At 46.9% G+C, this 26,044-nt stretch overlaps 1 protein-coding gene across 1 annotated transcript in view; it reads left to right on the top strand.

The window, feature by feature from the left end:
- The window catches only part of LOC122559235 (uncharacterized), a 182,351-nt gene that overhangs the window by 85,035 nt on the left and 71,272 nt on the right, over positions 1–26,044 (top strand). The window contains exons 14-19 of the mRNA XM_087994570.1: positions 177–279; positions 4,297–4,396; positions 9,675–9,874; positions 12,978–13,072; positions 14,300–14,392; positions 21,140–21,254. Of these exons, the coding sequence (XP_087850696.1) occupies positions 177–279; positions 4,297–4,396; positions 9,675–9,874; positions 12,978–13,072; positions 14,300–14,392; positions 21,140–21,254 (706 nt within the window). The remainder of the gene's footprint in view (positions 1–176; positions 280–4,296; positions 4,397–9,674; positions 9,875–12,977; positions 13,073–14,299; positions 14,393–21,139; positions 21,255–26,044) is intronic.

Raw genomic sequence — 26,044 nt, 5'->3', positions numbered from 1 at the left:
AAGGAACAGTCATTCACTGGGGACTTTAAACAGACATCACAATTGTTCAGGCACTGTGCTCCGTTCTTGGGTTTGATTCCCATGGTCTTTTGACCCTGAGGTGAGAGAGTGAACGCTGAGGTTCTGCTGACTGTGAGAGGAACAGTTGAGTGTCTGACCATTCCCTTCTCTTTCAGGCCAGTCAGCTGTGTCTGGGCCTGGAGTCTGGAATGATCCTCTTCAATGATATCGTGGCCACAAATTCCCTGATGTTGTCGTTTTCTCCGACTGTATCACAAGGTAAACAGCTGGGAAGTGCAGATCACCTCACACACACAGGGCAGGACGGGGAGTTGGTGCAAACTCTGCTTTCAATCCCCAGGACTGCTGAGCCAAGGTGGAGGGTTGTATTTCAGTCTGGAAGTCTGTGACCAGTGCTATACCCCAAGGATCGGTGCTGGGTCCACTGCTCTCTGTCATTTATATAAATGATTTGGAGTGAACATAAGAGGTATAGTCAGTAAGTTTGCAGATGACACTAAAATTGGAGGTGTAGGGGACAGCGAAGAAGATAACCTCAGATTACAATGGGATCTTGACCAGCTGGGCCAATAAGCTGAGGAGGGGCAAATGGAGTTTAATTTAGATAAATGCAAGATGCTGAATTTGGAAAAAGCAAATCAGAGCAGGACTTATACACTTAATGGTAAGGTCCTAGGGAGTGTTGCTGAACAAAGAGACTTTGGAGTGCAGGTTCATGGGGTCCTTTCCCTCAGGATTCCCTCCTTGAAAGGGTTCAGAAAAGATTTACAAGGATGTTGCCAGGGTTGGAGGATCTGAGCTACAGGGAGAGGCTGAACAGGCTGGGGCTGTTTTCCCTGGAGCGTTGGAGGCTGAGGGGTGACCTTATAGAGATTTATAAAATCATGAGGGGCATGGATAGGATAAATAGGCAAAGTTTTTTTTCCCTGGGGTGGGGGAGTCCAGAACTAGAGGCCATAGGTTTAGGGTGAGAGGGGAAAGATATAAAAGAGACCTAAGGGGCAACCTTTTCACACAGAGGGTGGTACGGGTATGGAATGAGCTGCCAGAGGAAGTGGTGGAGGCTGGTATAATTGCAACATTTAAGAGGCATTTGGATGGGTATATGAATATGAATGGGTATTTGGAGGGATATGGGCCGGGTGCTGGCAGGTGGGACTAGATTGTGTTGGGATATCTGGTCGGCATGGACGGGTTGGACCGAAGGGTCTGTTTCCTTGCTGTACATCTCTAAGACTCGATGACTGAGATGACACATTATGAACAGGAGCCAGGGTAACGTTAAGGGGCAGCAAGTTTGATGTGCACTGAAGTTTGTCTATAACTGCAAGGTATCACATTATCTGATAAATAATCAACCAATTGAGGTGGTACGGTGGTACAGTGGTTAGCACTGCTGCCTCACAGCGCCAGAGACCCTGGTTCAATTCCTGCCTCAGGCGACTGACTGTGTGGAGTTTGCACATTCTCCCCGTGTCTGCGTGGGTTTCCTCCGGGTGCTCCGGTTTCCTCCCACAATCCAAAGATGTGCAGGTCAGGTGAATTGGCCATGATAAATTGCCCATAGTCAGGGTAAATAGGTATGGGTGGGTTACTGTTCGGAGGGTGAGTGTGGGCTTGTTGGGCCGAAGGGCCTGTTTCCACACTGTAGGGGAATCTAATCAATCTTGTGTGAGACATTGGTTCTGTCTTAAAGATAATAATGTAAGAATATGACACAGTAGCAATGAGGCAATTTTTAAATAAAAAGAAAGGATGCGAAGTTGGAAATTATGGGAGAAATACCCAAGAGAGGATTTGAAGTGGTGCAGAAATTACTTTTATGATGGGGCTCCAGAAAGACAAATCACGATGGGCTGTGGAGTGAGTGTTTGACTGGTGAGTTGACCAGGCCGGATGGTTTGCGCAAGGGGCCACTCAGTTTGGAGTTGGGCTATCAAAGCTGCAGCAACATTGAGTGCTATTCCTGTACACAAGGAGAAAGAAAATACACAACATGAAAGAATTTGAAAATAGCACAGGGTAGAATTTTTAAAAAATATTGCAGCCATGTTGCTGAGTCTGCATGAGCAGTAGCTAATCAGTGTTCCCCTCATGGCTATTCCCTTCTACACAGAACTCTAAGGTCTGTGTTTAGCAGTGACATCTCGAAGCAATAGCTGCATAGCTCAGCGGAAACTCTATCGCTAATATAAACTCCCTACACGTGAATAATGTTTGCAAAACACAGGGAACATCCAGAAGATAATCATCAAATTCCCTAGCATGAACTGGAAGGCCACAGGTGTCTTATCTCAACTTAGATTTTTATTTAAATACATGACAGAGCTATGTTGAGCCATTGCAGAACCGGGTAAGGAAATGGTGAAAATAAGATAGCCATTGGAAATGAGGGGTTTGCACGGAGTCAGTCCTTACTGAAGAGGACTAAGGTGTTCTGTTAAGCTCTTGGATATGCTGCAGGATCAGCTTTGTATAAAAACTAGGAACTGACTGCCTGGCACCAGCCACAAGGATCAATGAGGAAGTGTGATTTCTCAGAGGCTGATTGCTTAATTGAGCTGGTTATGGTTTCAAATCCTATCAAAGCTTCTAAGGCCAGTGGAGAACTTGACACACTGTTTGCCACTGTCAGAAAATATGAGCCCATTTTAGTTGGAAGACAATGCTAACTGTCGCTACCAGTATGGGTGGAGTAGCCAGTCTGGAGAAGGCAAGTAAGCTGTGGGGGGTCCCCACCACAAAGCTGCCCAAATGTTCCATGATCTCTGAAATTCCCGGCCTGTGAACAGACGCTGGAGTGACGCACGTGTGAAACCTAGCTCCGGAGAAACAGCCAGAGGTTCCTACAATGGGTCATCACCCAACAAGCAGCACCTGTAACCCCCAGGCAGTAACAACATGGAGCAAGGTGTGACCTGCATTTGTACAAATGTCTACATGAAGCTCATTGTGAGACAGACCAGGGTGGAGACTGAGTGCAAGAGTACTTACAAAGTCAGGCTGTTGGAAATCTCTGGCAATATTAATATTCCGTGTCCAGATAAAGTTTAATTTCAACCTTTTAAACCAGGAAGTAGAGAAATCGCTGATGAAAGGGAGACACAATCCTTTTATGCTTTTCAGACAACAACAGTGTGTGTGTATGTGTTTGTGTTGGTGTGTGTACCTGTCTGTATGTGTGTGCCTGTGTGTGTGTTTGTGTTGGTGTGTGTACCTGTGTGTGTGTGTATATCTGTCTGTGTGTGTGTGCCTGTGTGTGAATGTGTATGTGTGTTTGAGGTGTGTGTGTGTTTTGGGGTGTGTCTGTGTATGTGTGTGTGCGCGCGCGTGTGTGTGTGTGTGTCTATGCGTGTGCGTCTATGTTTGTGTTTTGGGTGTGTGTGCGCGTGTGCAGTGTGTGTGTCTGTGTGTGTGTGTGTGTTTGGGTGAGGGTGGGTCAGATTTGCTGTTGATGCTGTTGCAGTTGAATAGCCAATGCAAGGTTTGAAGATTGTGTTAGTGTTTGAGAGTCTGGCTCCAGCCAATGAGGCTCCTTTCTGACCTTAACCATCCAATCAACTGTTAAACAATACACTGCATCCCTCAGCCCCAGTCTCTGATCGAACCGCCTTCCTCAATCCCCACCTTTACTTCTCCCCATATCTCCAACCCCGCCTTGTTTCTTATTACAGCCAGCACCCCCCTGTCCCTCCTCCTCATGCAACCTCTCACTACCCCTTTTCCCATAGCTGTCACTCTCACCTTCCAGTCTGCGTTCGCTCCTGCTGAAAGCAGACCATTCTCCAGCCTCTCCTATTCCGCTAGGGGACCCTGCAGCCTTCAGCACTCTATCAATAATGTGAGAGTCTGAGCACCTTCACCCATGTCCTTTACCCCAAACCCCACACCCCAGGGCCTGGCATGACATGGGCTGCATTCAACACAGCCAGACCCTCACTCAGTCACTCACTCACCCCTAGTCCTCATTAGCAGCTCTCCCTTCTCCCCAGCTCATCCATGTAACTGCCTGACTGTCTTTCACTCTTGGGGCTCCATCTCTGCCTATCCACTCACTCCTTTCCTCCGAACCCGCAAACCCCCCCCCCCCCCCCGCTGTCTTTAGTGTATACCACCTGCTCCTGGCTGCTTTCTGAAGGGGCACAACACTCGAAACGTTAACTCTGTTTCTCCCTCTGCAGATATTGCTGAGCTTCTCCAGCAACCTCTGGTTTTGCAGGAGGATGCGATAACTCTGTTACGTTAAAAGTCACAAGTTATTTCACATTCCTTTAGATGTTAAGAACGAGTCAGGGGAGAAGCAGCATGTGGAGCAGCCTGCCATCGCTGTGATCACTGACGCCTGTCCCAAGCAAAGCATCTTCCTGAGCTGCAGGTGAGCGCAGCTTTCCAACACTCCCTCCCATCAACGGCTGCTTGTACCACCAGGCAAACAGACCAGGGACGCTGTGCATTTATATGGCACCTGTCACCTTCAAATGTTCCAGGGGACAAGTCAGATGAATTGCTGAGGGGTGATATTGGGGCAGGTTGCCAAAGGTTTGTCCGTAAGGCGTGTGTTTTAAGGGTCTTCAAGAAGAAGAGGGAGTCGGAGAGGTTTAAGGAGGGTTTTTCGCAGCTTGTGGACCAGGTTGGTCAACAGAGTCAGGAGTGTGGTGCTGGCAAAGCGCAGCCGGTCAGGCAGCATCCGAGGAGCAGGAGAATCGACGTTTCAGGCAAAAGCCCTTCATCAGGAATCTTCATTGAGCTTATGCCCAAAACGTCACTTCTCCTGCTCCTCGGATGCTGCCTGACCTGCTGTGCTTTGCCAGCACCACACTCTCAACTCTGATCTCCAGCATCTGCACTCCTCACTGTCTCCCAGGTTGGTGAACAGACAGTCATCAGTGGCAATGACTCTCACTCTGTCAGAGTGCGTTATGCCCCAGTCATATTGAGGTGAGCAGTGATTGTTTGGTGCTCTGTCACCGAGCTCTAGAGACCGGGATGGTAGGAGTGAGGCTAGTGTATGCAGCCTTGTCTGTGGACTGCAGGGAGTTGTCCCCATTCTCTGGTGATCTTTCAGCTTCTGCCAGCCTTTGGGAAGAGATCAATCAGACAGGATTCCTGCTCATTAGCCAATGAGGTGGGTCAACACTGATGGGGAATTCAGTGCTCAGGTTTCCATTGGAATAAGACCTGAGTTCTCTTTGGTCACTATGTTCACTGAGGGACTGTAGGCCAGTGGCTTACGGAGTGGGAGAACAATTGTTGTTGACATTACAGGGACCAAGACTCAATGATCAAATGGATGGCAAAAGTTGAAAATGGGTGGCAAATTCACAAAGAAAGAATTCATAACATTGACTGTTCAGCACAGAAACTAGACAATGGGCCAACTGCTGGAGAATGGGCGTAAGAATAGATAGGTGCTTATTTATGTCCAGGCCAGACCTCAGGGCTGTGTGCATGCTGTCGATATCTGGGACTCTGCGGCAGTTCATTCAGCCGTCCTCCTCAGTGCTCGTGTTTTCACCACCTCTTTTATCCTTGCCTTATCACCGTATCCCTCTAGTCCTGTCACCCTCATGAGTGTATCCAGCTTCCCCTCTCAATTCTCTGGGAGAATGCTTTCCTCAGTCTCCCCAAATCTTCGGGGCAAGGAATTTCTTCCAAACCCCCTGTCGGATTTATATGATCCTCACCAGCACAGCACACCACGTCTTTTTCTTATCAAACTTCTTCAAACTTTTAAAGACCTCCCAAGGGTCAACTCATCCTGATAATTCTGGTCTCCTTCCTATCGGAAATATGTTGTGAAGCTTGAAAGGGTTCAGGAAAGATTTACAAGGATGTTGCCAGGGTTGGAGGATCTGAGCTACAGGGAGAGGCTGAACAGGCTGGGGCTGTTTTCCCTGGAGCGTCGGAGGCTGAGGGGTCATAGAGTCATAGAGATGTACAGCATGGAAACAGACCCTTCGGTCCAACCCGTCCATGCCGACCAGATATCCCAACCCAATCTAGTCCCACCTGCCAGCACCCGGCCCATATCCCTCCAAACCCTTCCTATTCATATACCCATCCAAATGTCTCTTAAATGTTGTAATTGTACCAGCCTCCACCACTTCCTCTGGCAGCTCATTCCATACACGTACCACCCTCTGTGTGAAAAAGTTGCCCCTTAGGTCTCTTTTATATCTTTCCCCTCTCACCCTAAACTTATGCCCTCTAGTTCTGGACTCCCAAACCCAGGGAAAAGACTTTGCCTATTTATCCTATCCATGCCCCTCATAATTTTATAAACCTCTATAAGGTCACCCCTCAGCCTCTGACACTCCAGGGAAAACAGCCCCAGCCTGTTCAGCCTCTCCCTGTAGCTCAGATCCTCCAACCCTGGCAACATCCTTGTAAATCTTTTCTGAACCCTTTCAAGTTTCACAACATCTTTCTGATAGGAAGGAGACCAGAATTGCACGCAATATTCCAACAGTGGCCTAACCAATGTCCTGTACAGCCGCAACATGACCTCCCAACTCCTGTACTCAATACTCTGACCAATAAAGGAAAGCATACCAAACGCCTTCTTCACTATCCTATCTACCTGTGACTCCACTTTCAAGGAACTATGAACCTGCACTCCAAGGTCTCTTTGTTCAGCAACACTCCCTAGGACCTTACCATTAAGTGTATAAGTCCTGCTAAAATTTGCTTTCCCAAAATGCAGCACCTCGCATTTATCTGAATTAAGCTCCATCTGCCACTTCTCAGCCCATTGGCCCATCTGATCAAGATCCTGTTGTAATCTGAGGTAACCCTCTTCGCTGTCCACTACACCTCCAATTTTGGTGTCATTTGCAAACTTACTAACTGTACCTCTTATGCTTGTATCCAAGTAATTTATGTAAATGACAAAAAGTAGAGGATCCAGCACCGATTCTTGTAGCACTCCACTGGTCACAGTGCCTCCAGTCTGAAAAACAACCCTCCACCACCACCCTCTGTCTTCTACCTTTGAGCCAGTTCTGTATCCAAATGGCTAGTTCTCTGTATTCCATGAGATCTAACCTTGCTAATCAGTCTCCCATGGGGAACCTTGTCGAACGCCTTACTGAGGTCCATGTAGATCACATCTACTGCTCTGCCCTCATCAATCCTCTTTGTTACTTCATCAAAAAACTCAATCAAGTTTGTGAGACATGATTTCCCACGCACAAAGCCATATTGACTATCCCGAATCAGTCCTTGCCTTTCCAAATACATGTACATCCTGTCCCTCAGGATTCCCTCCAACAACTTGCCCACCACTGAGGTCAGACTCACTGGTCTATAGTTCCCTGGCTTGTCCTTACCACCCTTCTTAAACAGTGGCACCACGTTTGCCAACCTCCAGTCTTCCGGCACCTCACCTGTGACTATCGATGATACAAATATCTCAGCAATCACTTCTCTAGCTTCCCACAGAGTTCTCGGGTACACCTGATCATGTCCTGGGGATTTATCCACCTTTAACCGTTTCAAGACATCCAGCACTTCCTCCTCTGTAATCTGGACATTTTGCAAGATGTCACCATCTATTTCCCTACAGTCTATATCTTCCATATCCTTTTCCACAGTAAATACTGATGCAAAATATTCATTTAGTATCTCCCCCATTTTCTGTGGCTCCACACAAAGGCTGCCTTGCTGATCTTTGAGGGACCCTATTCTCTCCCTAGTTACCCTTTTGTCCTTAATATATTTGTAAAAACCCTTTGGAATCTCCTTAATTCTATTTGCCAAAGCTATCTCATGTCCCCGTTTTGCCCTCCTGATTTCCCTCTTAAGTATACTCCTACTTTCTTTATACTCTTCTAAGGATTCACTCGATCTATCCTGTCTATACCTGACATATGCTTCCTTCTTTTTCTTAACCAAACCCTCAATTTCTTTAGTCATCCAGCATTCCCTATACCTACCAGCCTTTCCTTTTACCCTGACAGGAAAATACTTTCTCTGGATTCTCGTTATCTCACTTCTGAAGGCTTCCCATTTTCCAGCCGTCCCTTTACCTGCGAACATCTGCCTCCAATCAGCTTTTGAAAGTTCTTGCCTAATACCATCAAAATTGGCCTTTCTCCACTTTAGAACTTCAACTTTTAGATCTGGTCTATCCTTTTCCATCGCTATTTTAAATCTAATGGAATTATGGTCGCTAGCCCCAAAGTGCTCCCCACTGACACCTCAGTCACCTGCCCTGCCTTATTTCCCAAGAGTAGGTCAAGTTTTGCACCTTCTCTAGTAGGTACATCCACATACTGAATCAGAAAATTGTCTTGTATACACTTAAGAAATTCCTCTCCATCTAAACCTTTAACACTATGGCAGCCCCAGTTGATGTTTGGAAAGTTAAAATCCCCTACCATAACCACCCTATTATTCTTACAGATAGCTGAGATCTCCTTACAAGTTTGTTTCCCAATTTCCCTCTGATTATTGGGGGGTCTATAATACAATCCCAATAAGGTGATCATCCCTTTCTTATTTCTCACTTCCACCCAAATAACTTCCCTGGATGTATTTCCAGGAATATCCTCCCTCAGCACAGCTGTAATGCTATCCCTTATCAAAAATGCCACTCCCCCTCCTCTCTTGCCTCCCTTTCTATCCTTCCTGTAGCATTTGTATCCTGGAACATTAAGCTGCCAGTCCTGCCCATCCCTGAGCCATGTCTCTGTAATTGCTATGATATCCCAGTCCCATGTTCCTAACCATGCCCTGAGTTCATCTGCCTTCCCTGTTAGGCCCCTTGCATTGAAATAAATGCAGTTAAATTTATTAGTCCTACCTTGTCCCTGCCTGCCCTGACTGTTTGACTCACTTCTGTTCTCAGCTGTACCAGTCTCAGATCAATCTCTTTCCTTACTATCTCCCTGGGTCCCACCCACCCCCCCCCCCACCTTACTAGTTTAAATCCTCCCAAGCAGTTCTAGCAATTTCCCTGCCAGTATATTAGTCCCCTTCCAATTTAGGTGCAATCTGTCCTTCTTGTACAGGTCACTTCTATCCCAGAAGAGATTCCAATGATCCAAAAATCTGAATCCTTCTCCCATACACCAGCTCCTCAGCCATGCATTCATCTGCTCTATCCGGGTGACCTTATAGGGGTTTATAAAATCATGAGGGGCATGGATAGGATAAATAGATAAAGTCTTTTCCCTGGGGTGGGGCAGTCCAGAACTAGAGGGCATAGGTTTAGGGTGAGAGGAGAAAAGGGATCCAAGGGGCAACTTTTTCACACAGAGGGTGGTACGTGTATGGAATGAGCTGCCAGAAGAAGTGGTGGAGGCTGGTACAATTGCAACATTTAAAAGGCATCTGGATGGGTATATGAATAGGAAGGGTTTGGAGAGATATGGGCCGGGTGCTGGCAAATGGGATAGAGTAGGTTGGGCTATCTGGTCAGCATGGATGAGTTGGACCGACAGGTCTGTTTCCGTGCTGTACATCTCCATGACTTGAACGTTTCCAGTTCATCATTTCTTGCACTGTCTCCCATTTCTCTGTACTCCTTTCAGAGTTGGAACAGTAGAGAATACTCTAAGGTTTTGTACAAGTTTGAAATGAGCTAAGCCCATCCTTTCAGAAATTAATCTCCCCAGCGTTTTGCTGACTCTGTTTTCCATGGCTTGTTGCAGTGGCGATGATGTGATAAAGATTTGGGATCCGTACGGTTTTCTGTTGACTGAGTTGGTTCTCGATCCCACACTCAGCTCTGCGTGCTTCCTCAATAACTTTGGAGATATTCTGATAGGCTTCAAGGAGCAGCTCTTTCTGATACCTCATGACAAGTTAATGGTCAGCATCCGAGATGATGTTTCTGACAATTCGGCCAAAGGTACGTTGTTCAACTCCAGGGGAACATAACATTTTTGGCCAAAAGTATCTCAGGAGTGAGGGTGGAAATTCACTGTGGGTGTGTATATTGGGGAACGAGAAATGGTATCGTGCACAGAAACAACAAATGCTGGAGAAACTCAGCAGGCCTAACCGCATCTGTGGAGACAAAGTGGACCCGAAATGTTAACTCTGCTTTTTCTCTCCACAGATGTTGCCAGACGTGCTGAGTTTCTCCAGCAATTTCTGATTGTGCTTCTTTTTTCTAGCATTTGTAGTTCTTTGGGTTATTTTTGAGGTTTTGGACTCGAGATCTGGAACACTCCAACTGAGGGGGAACTGACACAAGATCCCAAGTAATTCTGAAAAAGGAATGGGGCGTGGATCTACAGAGAAGTTGATTTTTCTGTGTTATGGGGAGAATTCTGGGGGTTGGGGTGAGGCATGTGGTGGGGGGGGGGAATGGGGGAATAGTTTTATTGGAGACCAGTAATGGTGATGGCCACTCTCACAGGCAAAGACACACGTTCTCACACACACACACACACACGTATATACACGCGCACACATGCATGTACGCAAGTGCATGCACACGTGTACACACACAGACACTCACACATGCACATATAAACACACACACACACAGGCACACACACACACATGCATACACTCACGCATATGCGTACACACACGCATACGCACACACGTGTACACACACACACGCACACACATACATACACATGCACGTACACACACAGACACACATGTACATTCATGCACATGCGTACACACACCCGCATACGCGCGTGCGCGCACACACACACACACACACGATTGTTCTGATACAACAGTATGCTTCGAATGTGCTGATTAGCTGCAGAGAGGTTTGCCAACGATGAAGTTCTCAGATTTGTGTGGAAACATTGGAAGCTCAGCCATTACTGTCCAGCACTCTGTCACCCAGGCAGCTGGATTAGACACATTATTTACCGAGCAAGGAGTTAAGGGTCATGTGGGAAACAGGCAGGAAGGTGATGTTTTAAAAAATTCATTCCTGGGATGAGGGTGTCACTGGCCAGGCCAGTTTTTATTGTCCATCCCTAATTGCCCAGAAGCCAATTAAGAGTCAACCAGATTGCTGTTGGTCTGGAGTCACGTGTAGATCAGGTCAGGTAATGATGGCAGTTTCCTTCCTTAGTGACCCAGATGGGTTTTTCCAACAATGGATTCATGGTCATCATTAGACTCTTAATTCCAGATTTGTACTGAAATGAAATTCCACCATCTGCCATGGCAGGATTCGAACCTGGGTCCCCAGAACATTACCTGGGTCTCAGGATTAACAGTCGCCTGCCCTGTTAAGGCCATGGTAGAATCAGCCATGATCATATTGAATGGTGGAGCAGGCTTGATGGACTGAATAGCCTTCTCCTGCTCCTAGTTATGTGGATCTTAAGGAGTGGATAATCGATATCCAGCCTAGAGTTTTAGTGCAATCCTTCAACACTTAGTGTTTGGAAAATGGTTGGTGCGGGGCTCCAGTGTGGGTTTGAGGTTAGTCAGATCAGCCTCGATCTAATTAAAAGGGTGGAGCAGTGTCGATGGGCTGAATAGTTTACTCCGACACATTTATGCTGTTATGTGACAAACACAGAAAAGGCTGGAGAAACACAGCATCAGCAGAACGACAAACTAAAACAGAAACAGTTAAGTGCAATCAGCATAAGAACTAGGAGCAGGAGGAGGCCATTCAGCCCTTCAGAGCCTGCTCTACTGCTCAACATGATCTTGGCCTGATCTCATCTCGGCCTTCACTCCAATTCCCTGCCCACTCTCCATAACCCTTCACCCCGTTACTAATTAAACATCTGTCTATCTCCTCCTTACATTTACTCAGTGTCCCAGCATCCACTGCACTCTGGGACAGTGAATTCCACAGATCCATGTCCCTCTGAGAGAAGGAATTCCCCATTGTCTCTGGTTTAAACCTGCTGCCCCTTATCCTAAAACCATCACCTCTCGTTCTGGATTGTCCCACACGAGGATCCATCCTCTCTACATCTACTGTGTCAATCCCCTTTAGCATCTTATAGACCTCAATTAGATCTCCCCTCATTCTTCTAAGCTCCAGGGAGTATTGGCCTAAACTGTACAACCTCTCTCATCCCTGGGATCAACTAGTGACCTTCCTCTGTACTGCCTCCAACTCAACTACACCCGTCCCTCGGGTAAGGGAACCACCACATGACATCACCAACCCAATGAAACCCAAACATATAAATAGAAAGCAGGAATTATCAGCAGTGCTTCGTCCAGAGGCCCACTGAAGATGTTACCTAGTAGGGTGACGAAACGTCTGAAAATGAACCTTCCAGCTCAGCGAGCAAACCTACATCCGGGAACCACCACTGTACACAGTACTCCAGGTGGGGTTTCTATGTACTCAATGGCCTGGCCTCCAGAGCCCTCTGTGGGAATGAGGTAAGACCATAGGACCATAAGAGCAGAAATTAGGCCATTCAGCCCACCCAGTCTGGTCCGCCTTTCGATCACGGCTGATAGGTTTTCAACCCCATTGTCCCACTTTCTCCCCTTTAATCCCCTTGACAATCAGGAACCCATCTATCTCTGTCTTAAATATACTCATGATGTGGAGGAGCCAGTGTTAGACTGGGGTGGACAAGTTAAAAAAATCACACAACACCAGATTACAGTCCAACATTTGGAAGACAGTGGCTTTCTGAGCACTGCTTTTGGACAGCTACCTGATGAAGGAGCAGTGCTCTGAAAGCTGGTGCTTCCAAACAAACCTGTTGGACTATAACCTGGTTGTGTGATTCTTAACTTAAATATACTCACTGATGCCTTGTACAGTTGTGACAATACCTCCCTTCTCTAAGCCTTTAGCAGTAAAGTGTAATTCTAGTATGATTATATCCAGGATGCCTCGTATTGCTGGATTCTGCAGTGGTTTGAGAGGGTGACCTGCTTTCAGCAGGGCAGGACAATAGACACAGGCTGAATCTAAAAACCCTGATACCAGATTGAAATCCGTGTCCTGGGAGGGTTTCTCATTCGGCTACTCTCTAACTTCCTGACTTCAGAATCTGCTATTTATGAGGATCCAGCAGTGAAATATGAACTCAAGGACACTGTACAACACCAAGCGGAATCACTCCTCGATCTCAATTCTTACCTGGTAGGTCAAAAGCTCAAAGTATTGTTTGTAATTTAAATTGCTAAAGTGACAGCTTATAATTATCCGACTGATCCCTTCCCAAAATGTGGGAATCACTGGCTAAAGCAGGAGTTTGTAGGCCCTTCCTGGTTACATTGAGAAGGCAGTGATTAGATTTCCAACAGAGCAATGGGTTCAACCAACTTCCAGCACAGATGGGAGTGTATCAGAGCGCAGTGCAGTACCTGTCCTGGGAGTGTTTGATGGGGGACAGTGCAGAGGGAGCTTTACTCTGTATCTAACCCCATGCGGTCCCTTTCCCTGAGAGTGTTAGATGGGGAACAATGTAGAGGGAGCTTTACACTGTATCTAACCCCGTGTGGTCCCTTTCCCTGAGAGTGTTAGATGGGGAACAATGTAGAGCGAGCTTTACACTGTATCTAACCCCGTGTGGTCCCTTTCCCTGAGAGTGTTAGATGGGGAACAATGTAGAGCGAGCTTTACACTGTATCTAACCCCGTGCTGTCCCTGTCCTGGGAATATTAGATGGGGGACAGTGTAGAGGGAGCTTTACTCTGTATCTAACCCTGTGCTGTACCTGTCCCTGGGAGTGTTAGATGGGGGACAGTGTAGAGAGAGCTTTACTCTGTATCTAACCCGGTGCTGTCTCAGTCCTGGGGGTGTTTGATGGGGGGACAGTGTAGAGGGAGCTTTACTCTGTAACTAATCCCGTGCTGTCCCTGACCTGGAAGCGTTTGATGGGGCACAGTGTAGAGAGAGCTTTACTCTGAATCTAACCCCGCGCTGTCCGTGTCCTGGGAGTGTTTGATGGGGGGACAGTGTAGAGGGAGCTTTACTCTGTATCTAACCCTGTGCTGTCCCAGTCCTGGGGGTGTTTGATGGGGGGACAGTGTAGAGTGAGCTTTACTCTGTATCTAACCCCGTGCTGTCCCAGTCCTGGAAGTGTTTGATGGGGGGACAGTGTAGAGAGAGCTTTACTCTGTTTCTTTTAGCACCTATAATATCAAATGGAGATAGTGTGATTGGAGAGCTGGAGGGTTGAAGGAACTGACAATTAACTGGAACGTTCTCTGCAGATGAGAATATATTTGCCAGCAGTTCCCAGCTGGAAGGTCAGAACTCCCCCGCAGTGTCCTTGCTGGATTTCCCTGTGACCTGGGAGGTATCACTCTATCCGATTGGCTGAACTCTGTGAAGGTCACTTTGCTAAACACTGTCTCTTTTCAGGTTCCCTTTAAGCACTTGGATTTTTCGAAAAGTGAAGTTATGTCGCTGGCCTCCGAATCGGGGTCTGATCTGGACGTGGAGGAGACAGAATCTGTAAGTGGCACTTGGCGACTGTGGCTTGCTGCAGGTCAGAGGTCACCCCCTTCCCCCTGCCTCCTGCGAGTCTAGGCTCTGCTTGTGATCCCAAAGAATTGAAATTCTGAACGAGGTACACCTTCACACAGCTCAGTAACAGATTATGAAATGGATGGGAACCTCGGGATACGGGACACAATCTGCCCTGGATCTGATCAATTGGAATTTCTTCTGGAAATGCAAGAATGATGTTGTACTCTGAGATTGTCTCTATCACTTCTCAGTAAATGACCGCATCATGGTTGTGAGGATCCAGTGTTACTATAGCAACAGCCTCTGATGTAGCTCCATGTTAGCAGCTGACATGATATTTAAAATGAGGTATAAAAGAATTGGAAAATTGTGGCAATACATGATTCAATCAACAGCCAAAAAGTGAAGCTTAGAGGGAGTATCACAGACGGAGCTGTTTGCTGTCTGTTTATTGTCGGATCTTCTGCATCAGGAACGTTTTATAGTGTCATTGATTGATACAGCTCGGAAACAGATTCTTCGGTCCAATCCGTCCACACTGAGCACGTTTCCCAATCTAAACAAGTCCCACTTGCCTGCGTTTGGCCCGTCATTTTGTGTTGTGCCTACCCGTTGTGTGTTAGCTGAGGTAGTAACTTCCTTAACCATTTGTTTGAATGGCTGCTATCGTAGCCAAAGTGAGGACTGCTGATGCTGGAGATCAGAGTCAAGATGAGGGTGGTGCTGGAAAAGCACAGCAGGTCAGGCAGCATCCGAGGAGCAGGAGAATCGACGTTTCGGGTAAAAGCCCTTCATCCTGCTTTTCCTGCTCCTCGGGTGCTGCCTGACCCGCTGTGCTTTTCCAGCACCACCCTAATCTTGGCTGTCATCGTGTCAAGTTGTTGGTGAAATAGAAACAGTAATTCAAACCTTCAGGAGAATCATTGTCAAGAAGCAAAACCAAAAGTTGCTGGAAAAGCTCAGCAGGTCTGGCAGCATCTGTGGAGAAAAATCAGAGTTAACGTTTCAGGTTGAGTGACCCTTCCTCAGAACCCAAGGAGTTTCGGTTCAACCTTGGAAAAGTTCATTGAATTTCCCAAGGTCTCTCTGGACTTTTTTCTTGTTACGAATACATTGTCACACCCACCACATCCATACATATAGTCATGTGACTACCGGAAGCCATTTTGTAAGATTCTTGCTGTCAATTTTATGTTTCCTTTGCAAAATTTAGAATGTTATAAGAAAACATTCATGACATAATGAGGAAAAGCTTAGACAAGGGGTCGGTTTCACGAAGTATTGAGCAGCATGAGGTAGAGACGTTTTGGATTCGGGGAATTCCAAAACTTGGGGCCTGTTACTTCACCAGGCGGGAGCAGCACTCTGAAAGTTTGTGATTTCAAACTATAACCTGGTGTGGTGTGACTTCTGACTTTATCCACTGCAGTCCAACACTGGCACCTCCACATTAGGGCCTATTTGTTTAAGTTGGCGTCACGTTCAGCACAACACTGTGGGCTGAAGGGCCTGTTCCTGTGCTGTACTGCTCTATGTTCTAAGGCCTATGTAGCTGAAACTATGCTCAATAATTGCAGAGTGGTTAAAATTGGGTAAGTAACAGTGGTCAGAATTGGAGGCTAAGTGAGATCTCAGTGGTTTGGAGGAGACAAAGAAACAGCTGGAATTGAGAAACCCATGAGACTTTTAAAAAGTTGCTTTGCTAATGGACTCGGGACCAATGCGAGTCAACAAGTTTAGTGAATGAGATTTAAGGCTGAACTGTTAGAGTCCAGAGGGAAAGGAGGGTGTCACAGAGGTGGGCAAGTGCTGGAATTAGCCAGCAGCTAGGTCCCTGTCTCTCTCACAGGCCGGTGTCCCCGTGGAGAGATGGAAGGTTTATTCACCTGTAAACGGGGTCGCTAACTGAACTAATTAAAGGGCAGGCTGGTTTCTCGGACAGAGGAGAACAAGAAATGAAGATAGTGAGACATTCTGAGATGCCCAGGAAACCTAGTCTTAGAAAGGAATGGGGCAACTGTTGGTTGTACATTTGGTTATTATTACATTGTTGGGAATGCATATTCATAATTAAGGATAATGTGGAAAAAAAGTTGATAATATGGAACTGTTTGGATATTTACAGATCACACTGACCATCTCAGTGCCGTTTTCCCATGTTAACTCCATTTCCCTAATGAGATTACCCTTCAGAAATCTAACGGTTTCCATATTGAAATTACTCCATTATTGAGCTTCCTCACCTCTCTGGGTTCAAGAATTCCAAATGTTCACCTCTTCATCCCAACCTTAAATGGACCGGGACCTGGGTGCCCTTGTGCATGAACCACAAAACGTTAGTTTGCAGGTGCAGCAGGTAATTTAAGAAGGGAAATGGAATACTGTCCTTCATTGCTAGAGTTTAAAAGCAGGGAGGTTATGTTGCAGCTGTACAAGGTGCTGGTGAGGCCACACCTGGGGTACTGTGTGCAGTTTTGGTCTCCCTACTTGAGAAAGGATGTACTGGCTCTGGATGGGGTGCAGAGGGGGGTCACTAGGTTGGTTCTGGAGTTGAGGGGGTTGGCTTATGAGGAGAGACTGAGTTGAAGAATGGGGGTGGGGGGAGCGGGAATCTGAGAGAAACATATAAAATTATGAAGGGAAAAGATCAGAGAGAAGCAGGGAGGTTGTTTCCATGGGTGGGTGAAACTGGAAACAGGGAGCATAGCCTCCGAATAAGGGGGAGATAATTTCGGACTGAGTTGGGGAGTAACTCCTTCACCCAGAGGGTTGTGAATCTCTGGAAGCCCCTGCCCAATGAAGCAGTTGAAGCTTCATCATTGAATAAAGATATACTTTTGGACAGTAAAGGAATTAAGGAATACGGTGGGGGGGGGGTAAGTGGAGCCGAGTCCATGAAAAGGTCAGCCATGATCTTATTGAATGGCAGGGGCAGGCTCGATGGGCCGGATGGCCTACTCCTGTCCCTGGTTCTGATGTTCTTGCAACTGCTGCTTATTCTGAGATTACGTTCCTTGTTTCTCGATTCACCATTCAGGAGACACGTCCTATCTCCATCCATCCTGTCACACCCTGTGAGAATTTTATGAGTCAAACCTGTTTCCTCAATCTCTCCTCATAAAACAGGCCAGCCACCTCAGGGATCTCCTTGTATACGATACTCCAGGTGAGGTTTCAACAAGTGTTTGTACAACTGCTGCAATTCCACGGGAAACAAACACCAACATCAAACACCAATGACAACCAACAAGCTGTCCTGGAGTTCCCATGTAGGTGCGACGGTCAAGAAGGCACAACAACACCTCTGCTTCCTCAGGAGGCTCAGGACATTCAGCATGTCGACAAGGACCCTCACCAACTGCCCCATTGACAGCATACAGCCCAGGTACATTACGGCCTGGTACAGTATCTGCTCTGCCCAGGACTGTAAGAAACTACAGAGGGTGGTGTGCACAGCCCAGCCCATCACCGAAACCACCCTCCCATCCACGGGCTCCATTTACACGGCTCACTGCCGCGGAAAGGCTGCCGATGTCATCAAAGACCCCTCCCCCCCCGGGGAATGCTCTCCTACAACCTCCTCCGTCCGGCAGACGGTACAGAACCCGGAACACACGCACCAACAGGTTCAGGAACAGCTTCTTCCCCCCTGTTATTAGACTGATGAACGGACCTCTCTAACTTCATGCTTTGTGCCCCTCGTGTACAGCTGTAACCCTGTACACCTCGCTCTGTCTCAGCACCCTAGGATCTGTATGTGCCTGTCTGCTATGACCTGCCTGTACTGCTCACAAAACAAAGCTTTTCACTGTACTCAGGGACATGTGAGTACAGTAAATCAAATCAAGTCCAATGAAACACCATATTTCCTTTCTAATGTTTGCTTCACCTGTATGATAAATTTTAATGATTAGGATACCCATATCAAGGGTGAGATCAGTAGATTGTTGTACAAGGAGGAAAGCAAGGAGTGTGGGGCTCTAAGGTGGAAGATCAGCTACATTCCAACAAAATGAGAGAACAAGATGAAAGAGTGAAATTACCTATTTTTGTTCCTTTTCGTTATTATTCTAATATTCTTCTTTCTTAGGCAGGACATGTGAGTAGAAATTGTTTATGCCCATTAACAGCTTCCCCCAAAGCTCGCTCTTTCTGAACTTTCTCACGAATTCTCCGCCAATTCTGAAACAAACTCTGACATATGTTACTGTGAGAGCCAGCAGCAGAGCAGATGTCAATTTCCTGAGTTTCTGTGACTGATACCACTCTGGATAAATTAAAAGAGAGACACGGCCCACCAGCACCGATCCACTCCTGAAGGCAGAGGTGAAGAGTCTGTGAGGTCGGGAGAGCTTGGGAGCTTCAAAAGCAAAATAGTGCGGATGCTGGAAACCAGAAACAAACACAGACAATGTCGGTGAAACTCTGCAAGTCTGGCAGCACCAGTGGAGACAGAAACAGAGTTCACTGGGAAGGAGATCTGAAGAACATTCATACCAGGCTGAACTTTAACAGAATTTTCTGTGTTTGTTTTGGAAAGCTAAAACTCTGACCTCTGCAGCTTGGCAACACATTTTTATTAAACTTCCAAACAGACCTACCCACTAAGGCTTCTGACTGGCAGATCTCTGATATTGTCAACGCTGCCTCCAAAACTCAATTTAGGAACTCTTAGAAACTGGAAAGTCAATGGCTGGAGAGAGTTAATGTCTTTTCCCCAGGATGGGGAATTTCAACGCTAGGCGCATATTTTTCAGATGAGATGAGAAAGATTTTAAAAAGACGTGAGGGGTAATTTCTTTTAACACAGCAGGTGGTTTGTGTGTGAAACGAGCCTTCAGAGGAAGTGGTGGCCCTGGGAACAGTTACAACATTTAAAAGACATTTTGATAAGTGCATGAATAGGAAAGGTTTGGAGGGATACAGATTAGAGTGATGCTGGAAAAGCACAGCAGGTCAGGCAACATCAAAGGAGCAGGAAAATTTATTCCTGATGAAGGGCTTTTGCCCGAAATGTCGATTTTCCTGCTCCTCGGATGCTGCCTGACCTGCTGTGCTTGTCCAGTGCCACTCTAATCTAGACTCTGATCTCCAGCATCTGCAGTCCTCACTTTTGCCTTGGAGGGATATAGGTCAGGAGCAGGCAGGTGGGACTAGTTTTGTTTGGGATTTATGGTCAGCATGGACTGGTTGGGCTGAAGGGTCTGTTTCCATGCTGGATGACTCTATGATTGCTGTCAATGGTCCCTAGGGCAGCCTCACAGTGCTACAGGCTGACTGTGCTAAAGGTAGATAGATATCAGCCTGTCCTGTGTGCAAACCAAAGCTTTTCACTGTACTTCGGCACACGTGACTACAATAAATCACATCAAATCAAATTAAACGCCATCCAACTGCAGCCTGGCCTGGACTGCATCTTCATCTTAAGGTCTTCCTTGACCTACAGTTGAAGTTAGTTGGGGAGGTTTGAAGAATATTCCCTTCTGTGGTATCTCCTTCTTAATTTAGGAAGACCGAACGCTTTGAGGTCATGGCTATAATTCCCACTATGGAAGCCAGTGGAATTTAAATTCAGTTAAAAATAAATCAGAAATCGAGCAAAATGGTCTGCCGTCCTTACCTGGTCTGGCCTACATGTGACTCCAGACCCGCAGCCACGCGGTTGACTCTCACCTACCCTCTGAAACGGGTGAAAGTGAGGACTGCAGATGCTGAAGATCAGTCGAGAGTGTGTTGCTGAAAAAGGTCAGGCAACATCCAAGGAGCAGGAGAGTCAAGAGAAAGCCCTTCATCAGGAATGAGGCTGGGAGCCTCGGGGTGGAGAGATAAATGGGGGGGGGGGGGGCGCTGAGGGGGAAGAACACCTCATCTTCTGCCTCGGAACACTCCAACCCCAGGGCATCAATGTGGACTTCACCTGTTTCCTCATTTCCCCTCCCCCCCACCTTACCCCAGTTCCAACCTTCCAGCTCAGCACTGCCCTCATGACCTGTCCTACCTGTCAATCTCCCTTCCCACCTATCCACTCCACCCTCCCCTCCGACCTATCACCTTTACCCCCACCTCCATCCACCTATCACACGCTCAGCTATCTTCCCCCCCCCCAGCCCCACACCCCTCCCATTTATCTCTCCACCCCTGAGGCTCCCAGCTTTTGTCTGAAATGTCGATTTTCCTATTCATACAGCCACAGAGATGTACAGCACGGAAACAGACCCTTCGGTCCAACCCGTCCATGCCGACCAGATATCCCAACCCAATCTAGTCCCACCTGCCAGCACCCAGCCCACATCCCTCCAATCCCTTCCTATTCATATACCCATCCAAATGCCTCTTAAATGTTGCAATTGTACCAGTCTCCACCACTTCCTCTGGCAGCTCATTCCATACACGTACCACCCTCTGTGTGAAAATGTTGCCTCTTAGGTCTCTTTTATATCTTTCACCTTTCGCCCTAAACCTATGCCCCTCTAGTTCTGGACTCCCCCACCTCAAGGAAAAGACTTTGTCTATTTATCCTATCCATGGCCCTCATAATTTTGTAAACCTCTATAAGGTAACGTCTTAGCCTCCGACGCTCCAGGGAAAACAGCCCCAGCCTGTTCAGCCTACTCCTCGGATGCTGCCTGACCTGCTGTGCTTTTCCAGCCCCACACTCTCGACTCTGATCTCCAGCATCTGCAGCCCTCACTGTCTCCAACTTACTGAGGCCGGAACCATTTTGTCTTTCAGGTGTTGAAAGGGTATACCCCAGCTTCCACTGCAATGTACAATTCCCCAGCCAGCTCTGTTCTGTCGTTGGAGATCTGTCACCTCACATCAGGACTTGACACGGACTGGGAGGAAGGTAGGCAGTAAGTGCCCCTTACAATATACCCGGGATGCCCTGTGTAAATCCTCTCTCTGCTGAGGTGTCTGTACATTGTTTTTGGCCCGTTCTGTGAGAGCTGGGCACAGGCTGGTATTGTTTTTAGTTGTTTTTAATCAAGGCTGCTTTACCCTTGGCAGAGCCTGGGCATTTCACTCTTGATACAACAACAAATCTCACATTATCATTTCGAGTGGCAGGAGGAAGCCATTCAGCCCATCGACAGTGTTCCTCCATCCAATGAGATCACGGATTAGCAACAGCTAAATTCTGTAATAACCGAGTGAGGAAGGGCTGAACTGACTCCCCTCCTGTCAGTTGCCATAAAGACCCAAGATCTCTCTCACACAAGGTTACACCACGCTCCATTTAAAATGTATTCACCTGGTTTCTAGTGTAGCAGTCAGGAGCCAATCACAAGGTGTTCTTCAATTAAAACAGCAAGTTTATTCCCCTCTAATTCCAAGGAAAGGAATAAAGTCAAGCATGTGGATCTCAGGAGCCTCTCTCATTCCTTCTCTCTCTCTCTCTCTCTCTCTCTCGCCTTACAGACACCACAGACACACAGAGTTAAAATGGGGATAGTGTGCAAGAAAAAACAGAAGATAAAATAACCTAAGGCTTAGAGTCTTTTGAGTAACCATGGTTTTAACCTGAGACTGTCCTTACCTAGTTGCTGTTTTCAACAGCCGCGAGTATTGTAGTTAGCATTTGAGTTCTCAGCGTTCTGATGTCTCTTTGACACCAGATAGTTTTATTTTTGAGAGACAGAGAGAGAGAGGCTTTGCAGCTGGAGTTCAGTGCTCCAACTTTAGTTTAATCTCTGTCCTCTGCCACAATCTGGTGAAATATCAACCTGTTCCTGTATTTCCATGTCAGAGTTCATTGTCTCCACACTTGAGATACACAGGTGTTGTTTTAATCTCCAACTGGCAGGTATTCTTGTAAAGGTATATATCAAAAAAAGTAGATGAGGGTCTTTCCAGGGACCTATCCTTCCTTTTCACCCCATTCAAGGAGGAGCTGACTGATTTCCTTGATTCTGGATGAAGTTTTAATTCTTCCCTCTTTCGTTTAATCTGTGCTGGTTTCATGAAACCTGTATGGTCAGGGGCTGTTGCTGGTTTATGTTGGGATTTTGATCCCTGTTTTAAAATCAATTCAGTCCATGAAAGCTCAATTGATTATATCACACAATGGGAATTTGACAAACAATAATTCACATTTTAATCATCGTGGTCACTCATTTCCATTCCTAAACTTAACACCCTTTCTTCACGAGGAAAAAGTGAGGGCTGGAAAAGCACAGCAGGTCAGGCAGCATCCAAGGAGCAGGAGAGTCAAAGTTTTGAGCATAAGCCCTTCATTAGGAATGCCCTGACAAAGGGTTTATGCTCGACTCTCCTGCTCCTTGGATGCTGCCTGACCTGCTGTGCTTTTCCAGCATCGCCCTCTTTCACCCTTTGATCACTGACAAACTATCAGTCTCAGTTCTGAAATTCTCATAAGGACCTGAGTAAATTGGAGAGGAAGTTGAGTCAGGATTAGGGTTAAATCTAATGCTAATCCATTCCGCCTTCTAGTCAACTCTGCTATTCAGAGATATCATGGCTGCTCTGATCATCCTCAACTCCACCTTCCTGCCTCTCCCTCATAACCCTCGATCCCCTTCCTGGTGAACAACCTGTCTGTCTCAGCCTTAAATATCCTGAATGACCCAGCCCTCTGTGGGAAAGAATTCCACAGATTCACTCCCCTCGGAGGGAAGGAATTCCTCCTCATCTCTGTCTTCAATGTGTGACCCCTTACTCTGAGATGATGCCCCTCTGGTCCCTGACTCCCCCACATGGGGAAACAGTCTTGCTGTATCGACCCTGTCAAATCGCCCAAGGACATTGTCTGTTTCAATAAAGTCTCCTCTCATTCAACTCTTCACCTCACCCCTTCCAGGTTTAGAAGGAGCTCCGTGACTCTTTATTTGATGATCAACTTCCCATTAAATTGGGTTCTCTAATGAGGAAAGATTGAACAGAAGTTTGGAAGGAGACAAGTTCTTACTGAGGTGCATCTGATATTCAGAAGGCTGGACAGTGGAAATATTAATAAGATTATCTTCCCAAATGGAAAGTCAAGAGCGAGGGATCATTGTTCCAGGTTGTGGAGGAATGAGATGAGGAGTTTTTGAAATCTCTACTCCAGGGCAGTGAACCATCTCTTGCTGAGTATATTCCAGGCTGAGATTGAGAGTTTTTTGAATTCGGAGGGAGTTAAGGGCAAAGGGATTAACAGAGAATGCTGGAGAAACTCAGCAGGTTTGCCAGCACCTGTGGAGAGAGAAATAGAGTTAACATTTCCGGTCCTGTGACCCTTTGCCAGAGTTGAGTTCTGAAGAAGTCACACCAGACTCGGAGCACGAACTGTGTTTCTCTCTCCACAGGCACTGCCAGATCTGCAGAGTTCCTCCTGCATTCTCTGCGTTTGTCTCAGATTTCTAACATCCACGGTGATTTGTTTTTTTTCTCAGATGATGGGGATTTGCTATCAGACAGAGTTTTAATAAGAAGCGATGGTACTGAACAGTACAGCAAGACAGGAAGGGGCAAATGTCCTTCTCCTCCTCCTTTTTCTACATTAGATTCCCCTACAGGATGGAAACAGACCATTTGGCCCAACAGATCCACACCGACCCTCCAATTCTTATCAAAGAGTCATAGAGATGTACAGCACGGAAACAGACCCTTCGGTCCAACCCGTCCATGCCGACCAGATATCCCAACCCAATCTAGTCCACCTGCCAGCACCCCGGCCCATATCCCTCCAAACCCTTCCTATTCATATACCCATCCAGATGCCTTTGAAAAGATGTAATTGTACCAGCCTCCACCACATCCTCTGGCAGCTCATTCCATACACGCACCACCCTCTGAGTGAAAAAGTTGCCCCTTAGGTCTCTTTTATATCTTTCCCTTCTCACCCTAAACCTATGCCCTCTAGTTCTGGACTCCCCCACCCAGGGAAACGACTTTGTCTATTTATCCTATCCATGCCCCTCATGTTTTTATAAACCTCTCTAAGGTCACCCGTCAGCCTCTGACACTCCAGGGAAAACAGCCCCAACCTGTTCAGCCTCTCTCTTTCACTCAAATCCTCTAACCCTGGCAACATCCTTGTAAATCTTTTCTGAACCCTTTCGAGTTTCACAACATCTTTCCGATAGGAGGGAGACCAGAAATGCACGCAATATCCACAGCAGCCTAACCAATGTCCTATACAGCCGCAACATGACCTCCCAACTCCTGCACTCAATACTCTGACCAATAAAGGAAAGCATACCAAACACCTTCTTCCCTATCTTGTCTACCTGTGAGATTTGCTTTCCCAAAATGCAGCACCTCACATTTATCTAAATTAAACTCCATCTGCCACTTCTCAGCCCATTGGCCCATCTGATCAAGATCCTGTTGTAATCTGAGGTAACCTTCTTCACTGTCACGATACCTCTAATTTTGTTGTCAGCTGCAAACTTACTAACTGTACCTCTTATGCTCGCATCCAAATCATTTATATAAATGATGAAAAGTAGTGGACCCAGCACTATCCTTGTGGACTCCACAGTCTGAAAAGCAACCCTCCACAACTACCCTCTGTCTTCTACCTTTGAGCCAGTTCTGTATCCAAATGGCTAGTTCTCCCTGTATTCCATGAGATCTAATCTTGCTAACCCAGTCTCCCATGGGGAACCTTGTTGAAACGCCTTACTGAAGTCCATATAGATCACATCTACTGCTCTGCCCTCATCAATCCTCTTTGTTACTTCTTCGAAAAACTCAATCAACTTCATGAGACATGATTTCCCACTCACAAAACATGCTGTAACTTGAAGGTTATGACTCTCCTGGGAGTGTTTGATGGGGGACAGTGTAGAGACAGCTTTATTCTGTCTTTAACACCGTGCAGTCCATGTGTGGACTGTGTGCAGTATGGGACCTGGTCTCCTCACTGTGAGTGGTGATGGGGATTGGGGCAGGTTCTGTCGGGTTGAGTCAGGGTTGTTGGAGTGATATTACAGTGACCCCTCCCATGTTTGTCTCACAGCCCATCGTGCGAAGCTGCATTCATGTGAGGAGTTGCTACGGTGCGTGAGCTCCGAGCCCTCGAGACCAGCCCTCGGGGACTCTCCTGTTTTCCTTCCATGTTGAAGTGTCACAGAGAGAGAATTCTGTCATTCAAATTCCGGTGAGTGGCTGAGTGAGCGAGTGATGAGTGAGTGGGATTCCAGTCATTGTCTCAATGCTGCACACCAGCCCCCACTGTCATTGGCTGCTGTGTGTGTGTGTGAGTGTGTGTGAGGGACAGTGTGTGTCTATGTGTGTGAGAGAGGGAGTATGTGGTGCGGGCGTGTGTGAGCGACTGTGTGTATCTATGTGTGTGAGAGAGGGAGTGTGTGTGTGTCTGTGTGTGTGTGAGCGACAGTGTCTATGTGTGTGAGTGTGTATGAGGGACAGTGTGTGTCTATGTGTGTGAGAGAGGGAGTGTCTGTGTGTGTGTGTGTGAGGACAGTGTGTATCTATGTGTGTGAGAGGGAGTGTATCTGTGTGTGTCTGCGTGTGTGTGTGAGCGACCAGTGTCTGTGTGTGTGTGCGTGTGTGTGTGAGGGACAGTGTGTATCTGTGTGTGTGAGGGACAGTGTGTATTATATGTGTGTGAGAGAGGAGTGTGTGTGGTGGCTGCGTGTGTGTGTGAGCGACAGTGTCTATGTGTGTGGGAGG

Source organism: Chiloscyllium plagiosum, unplaced genomic scaffold (genome assembly GCF_037043375.1).
Source record: "Chiloscyllium plagiosum isolate Xiang-an unplaced genomic scaffold, Cpla_swu_hap1 HiC_scaffold_14, whole genome shotgun sequence".
NCBI lineage: Eukaryota > Metazoa > Chordata > Chondrichthyes > Orectolobiformes > Hemiscylliidae > Chiloscyllium > Chiloscyllium plagiosum.
Note: the sequence above shows the minus strand (reverse complement) of the source record. Positions and strands in the feature narration are given on the sequence as shown.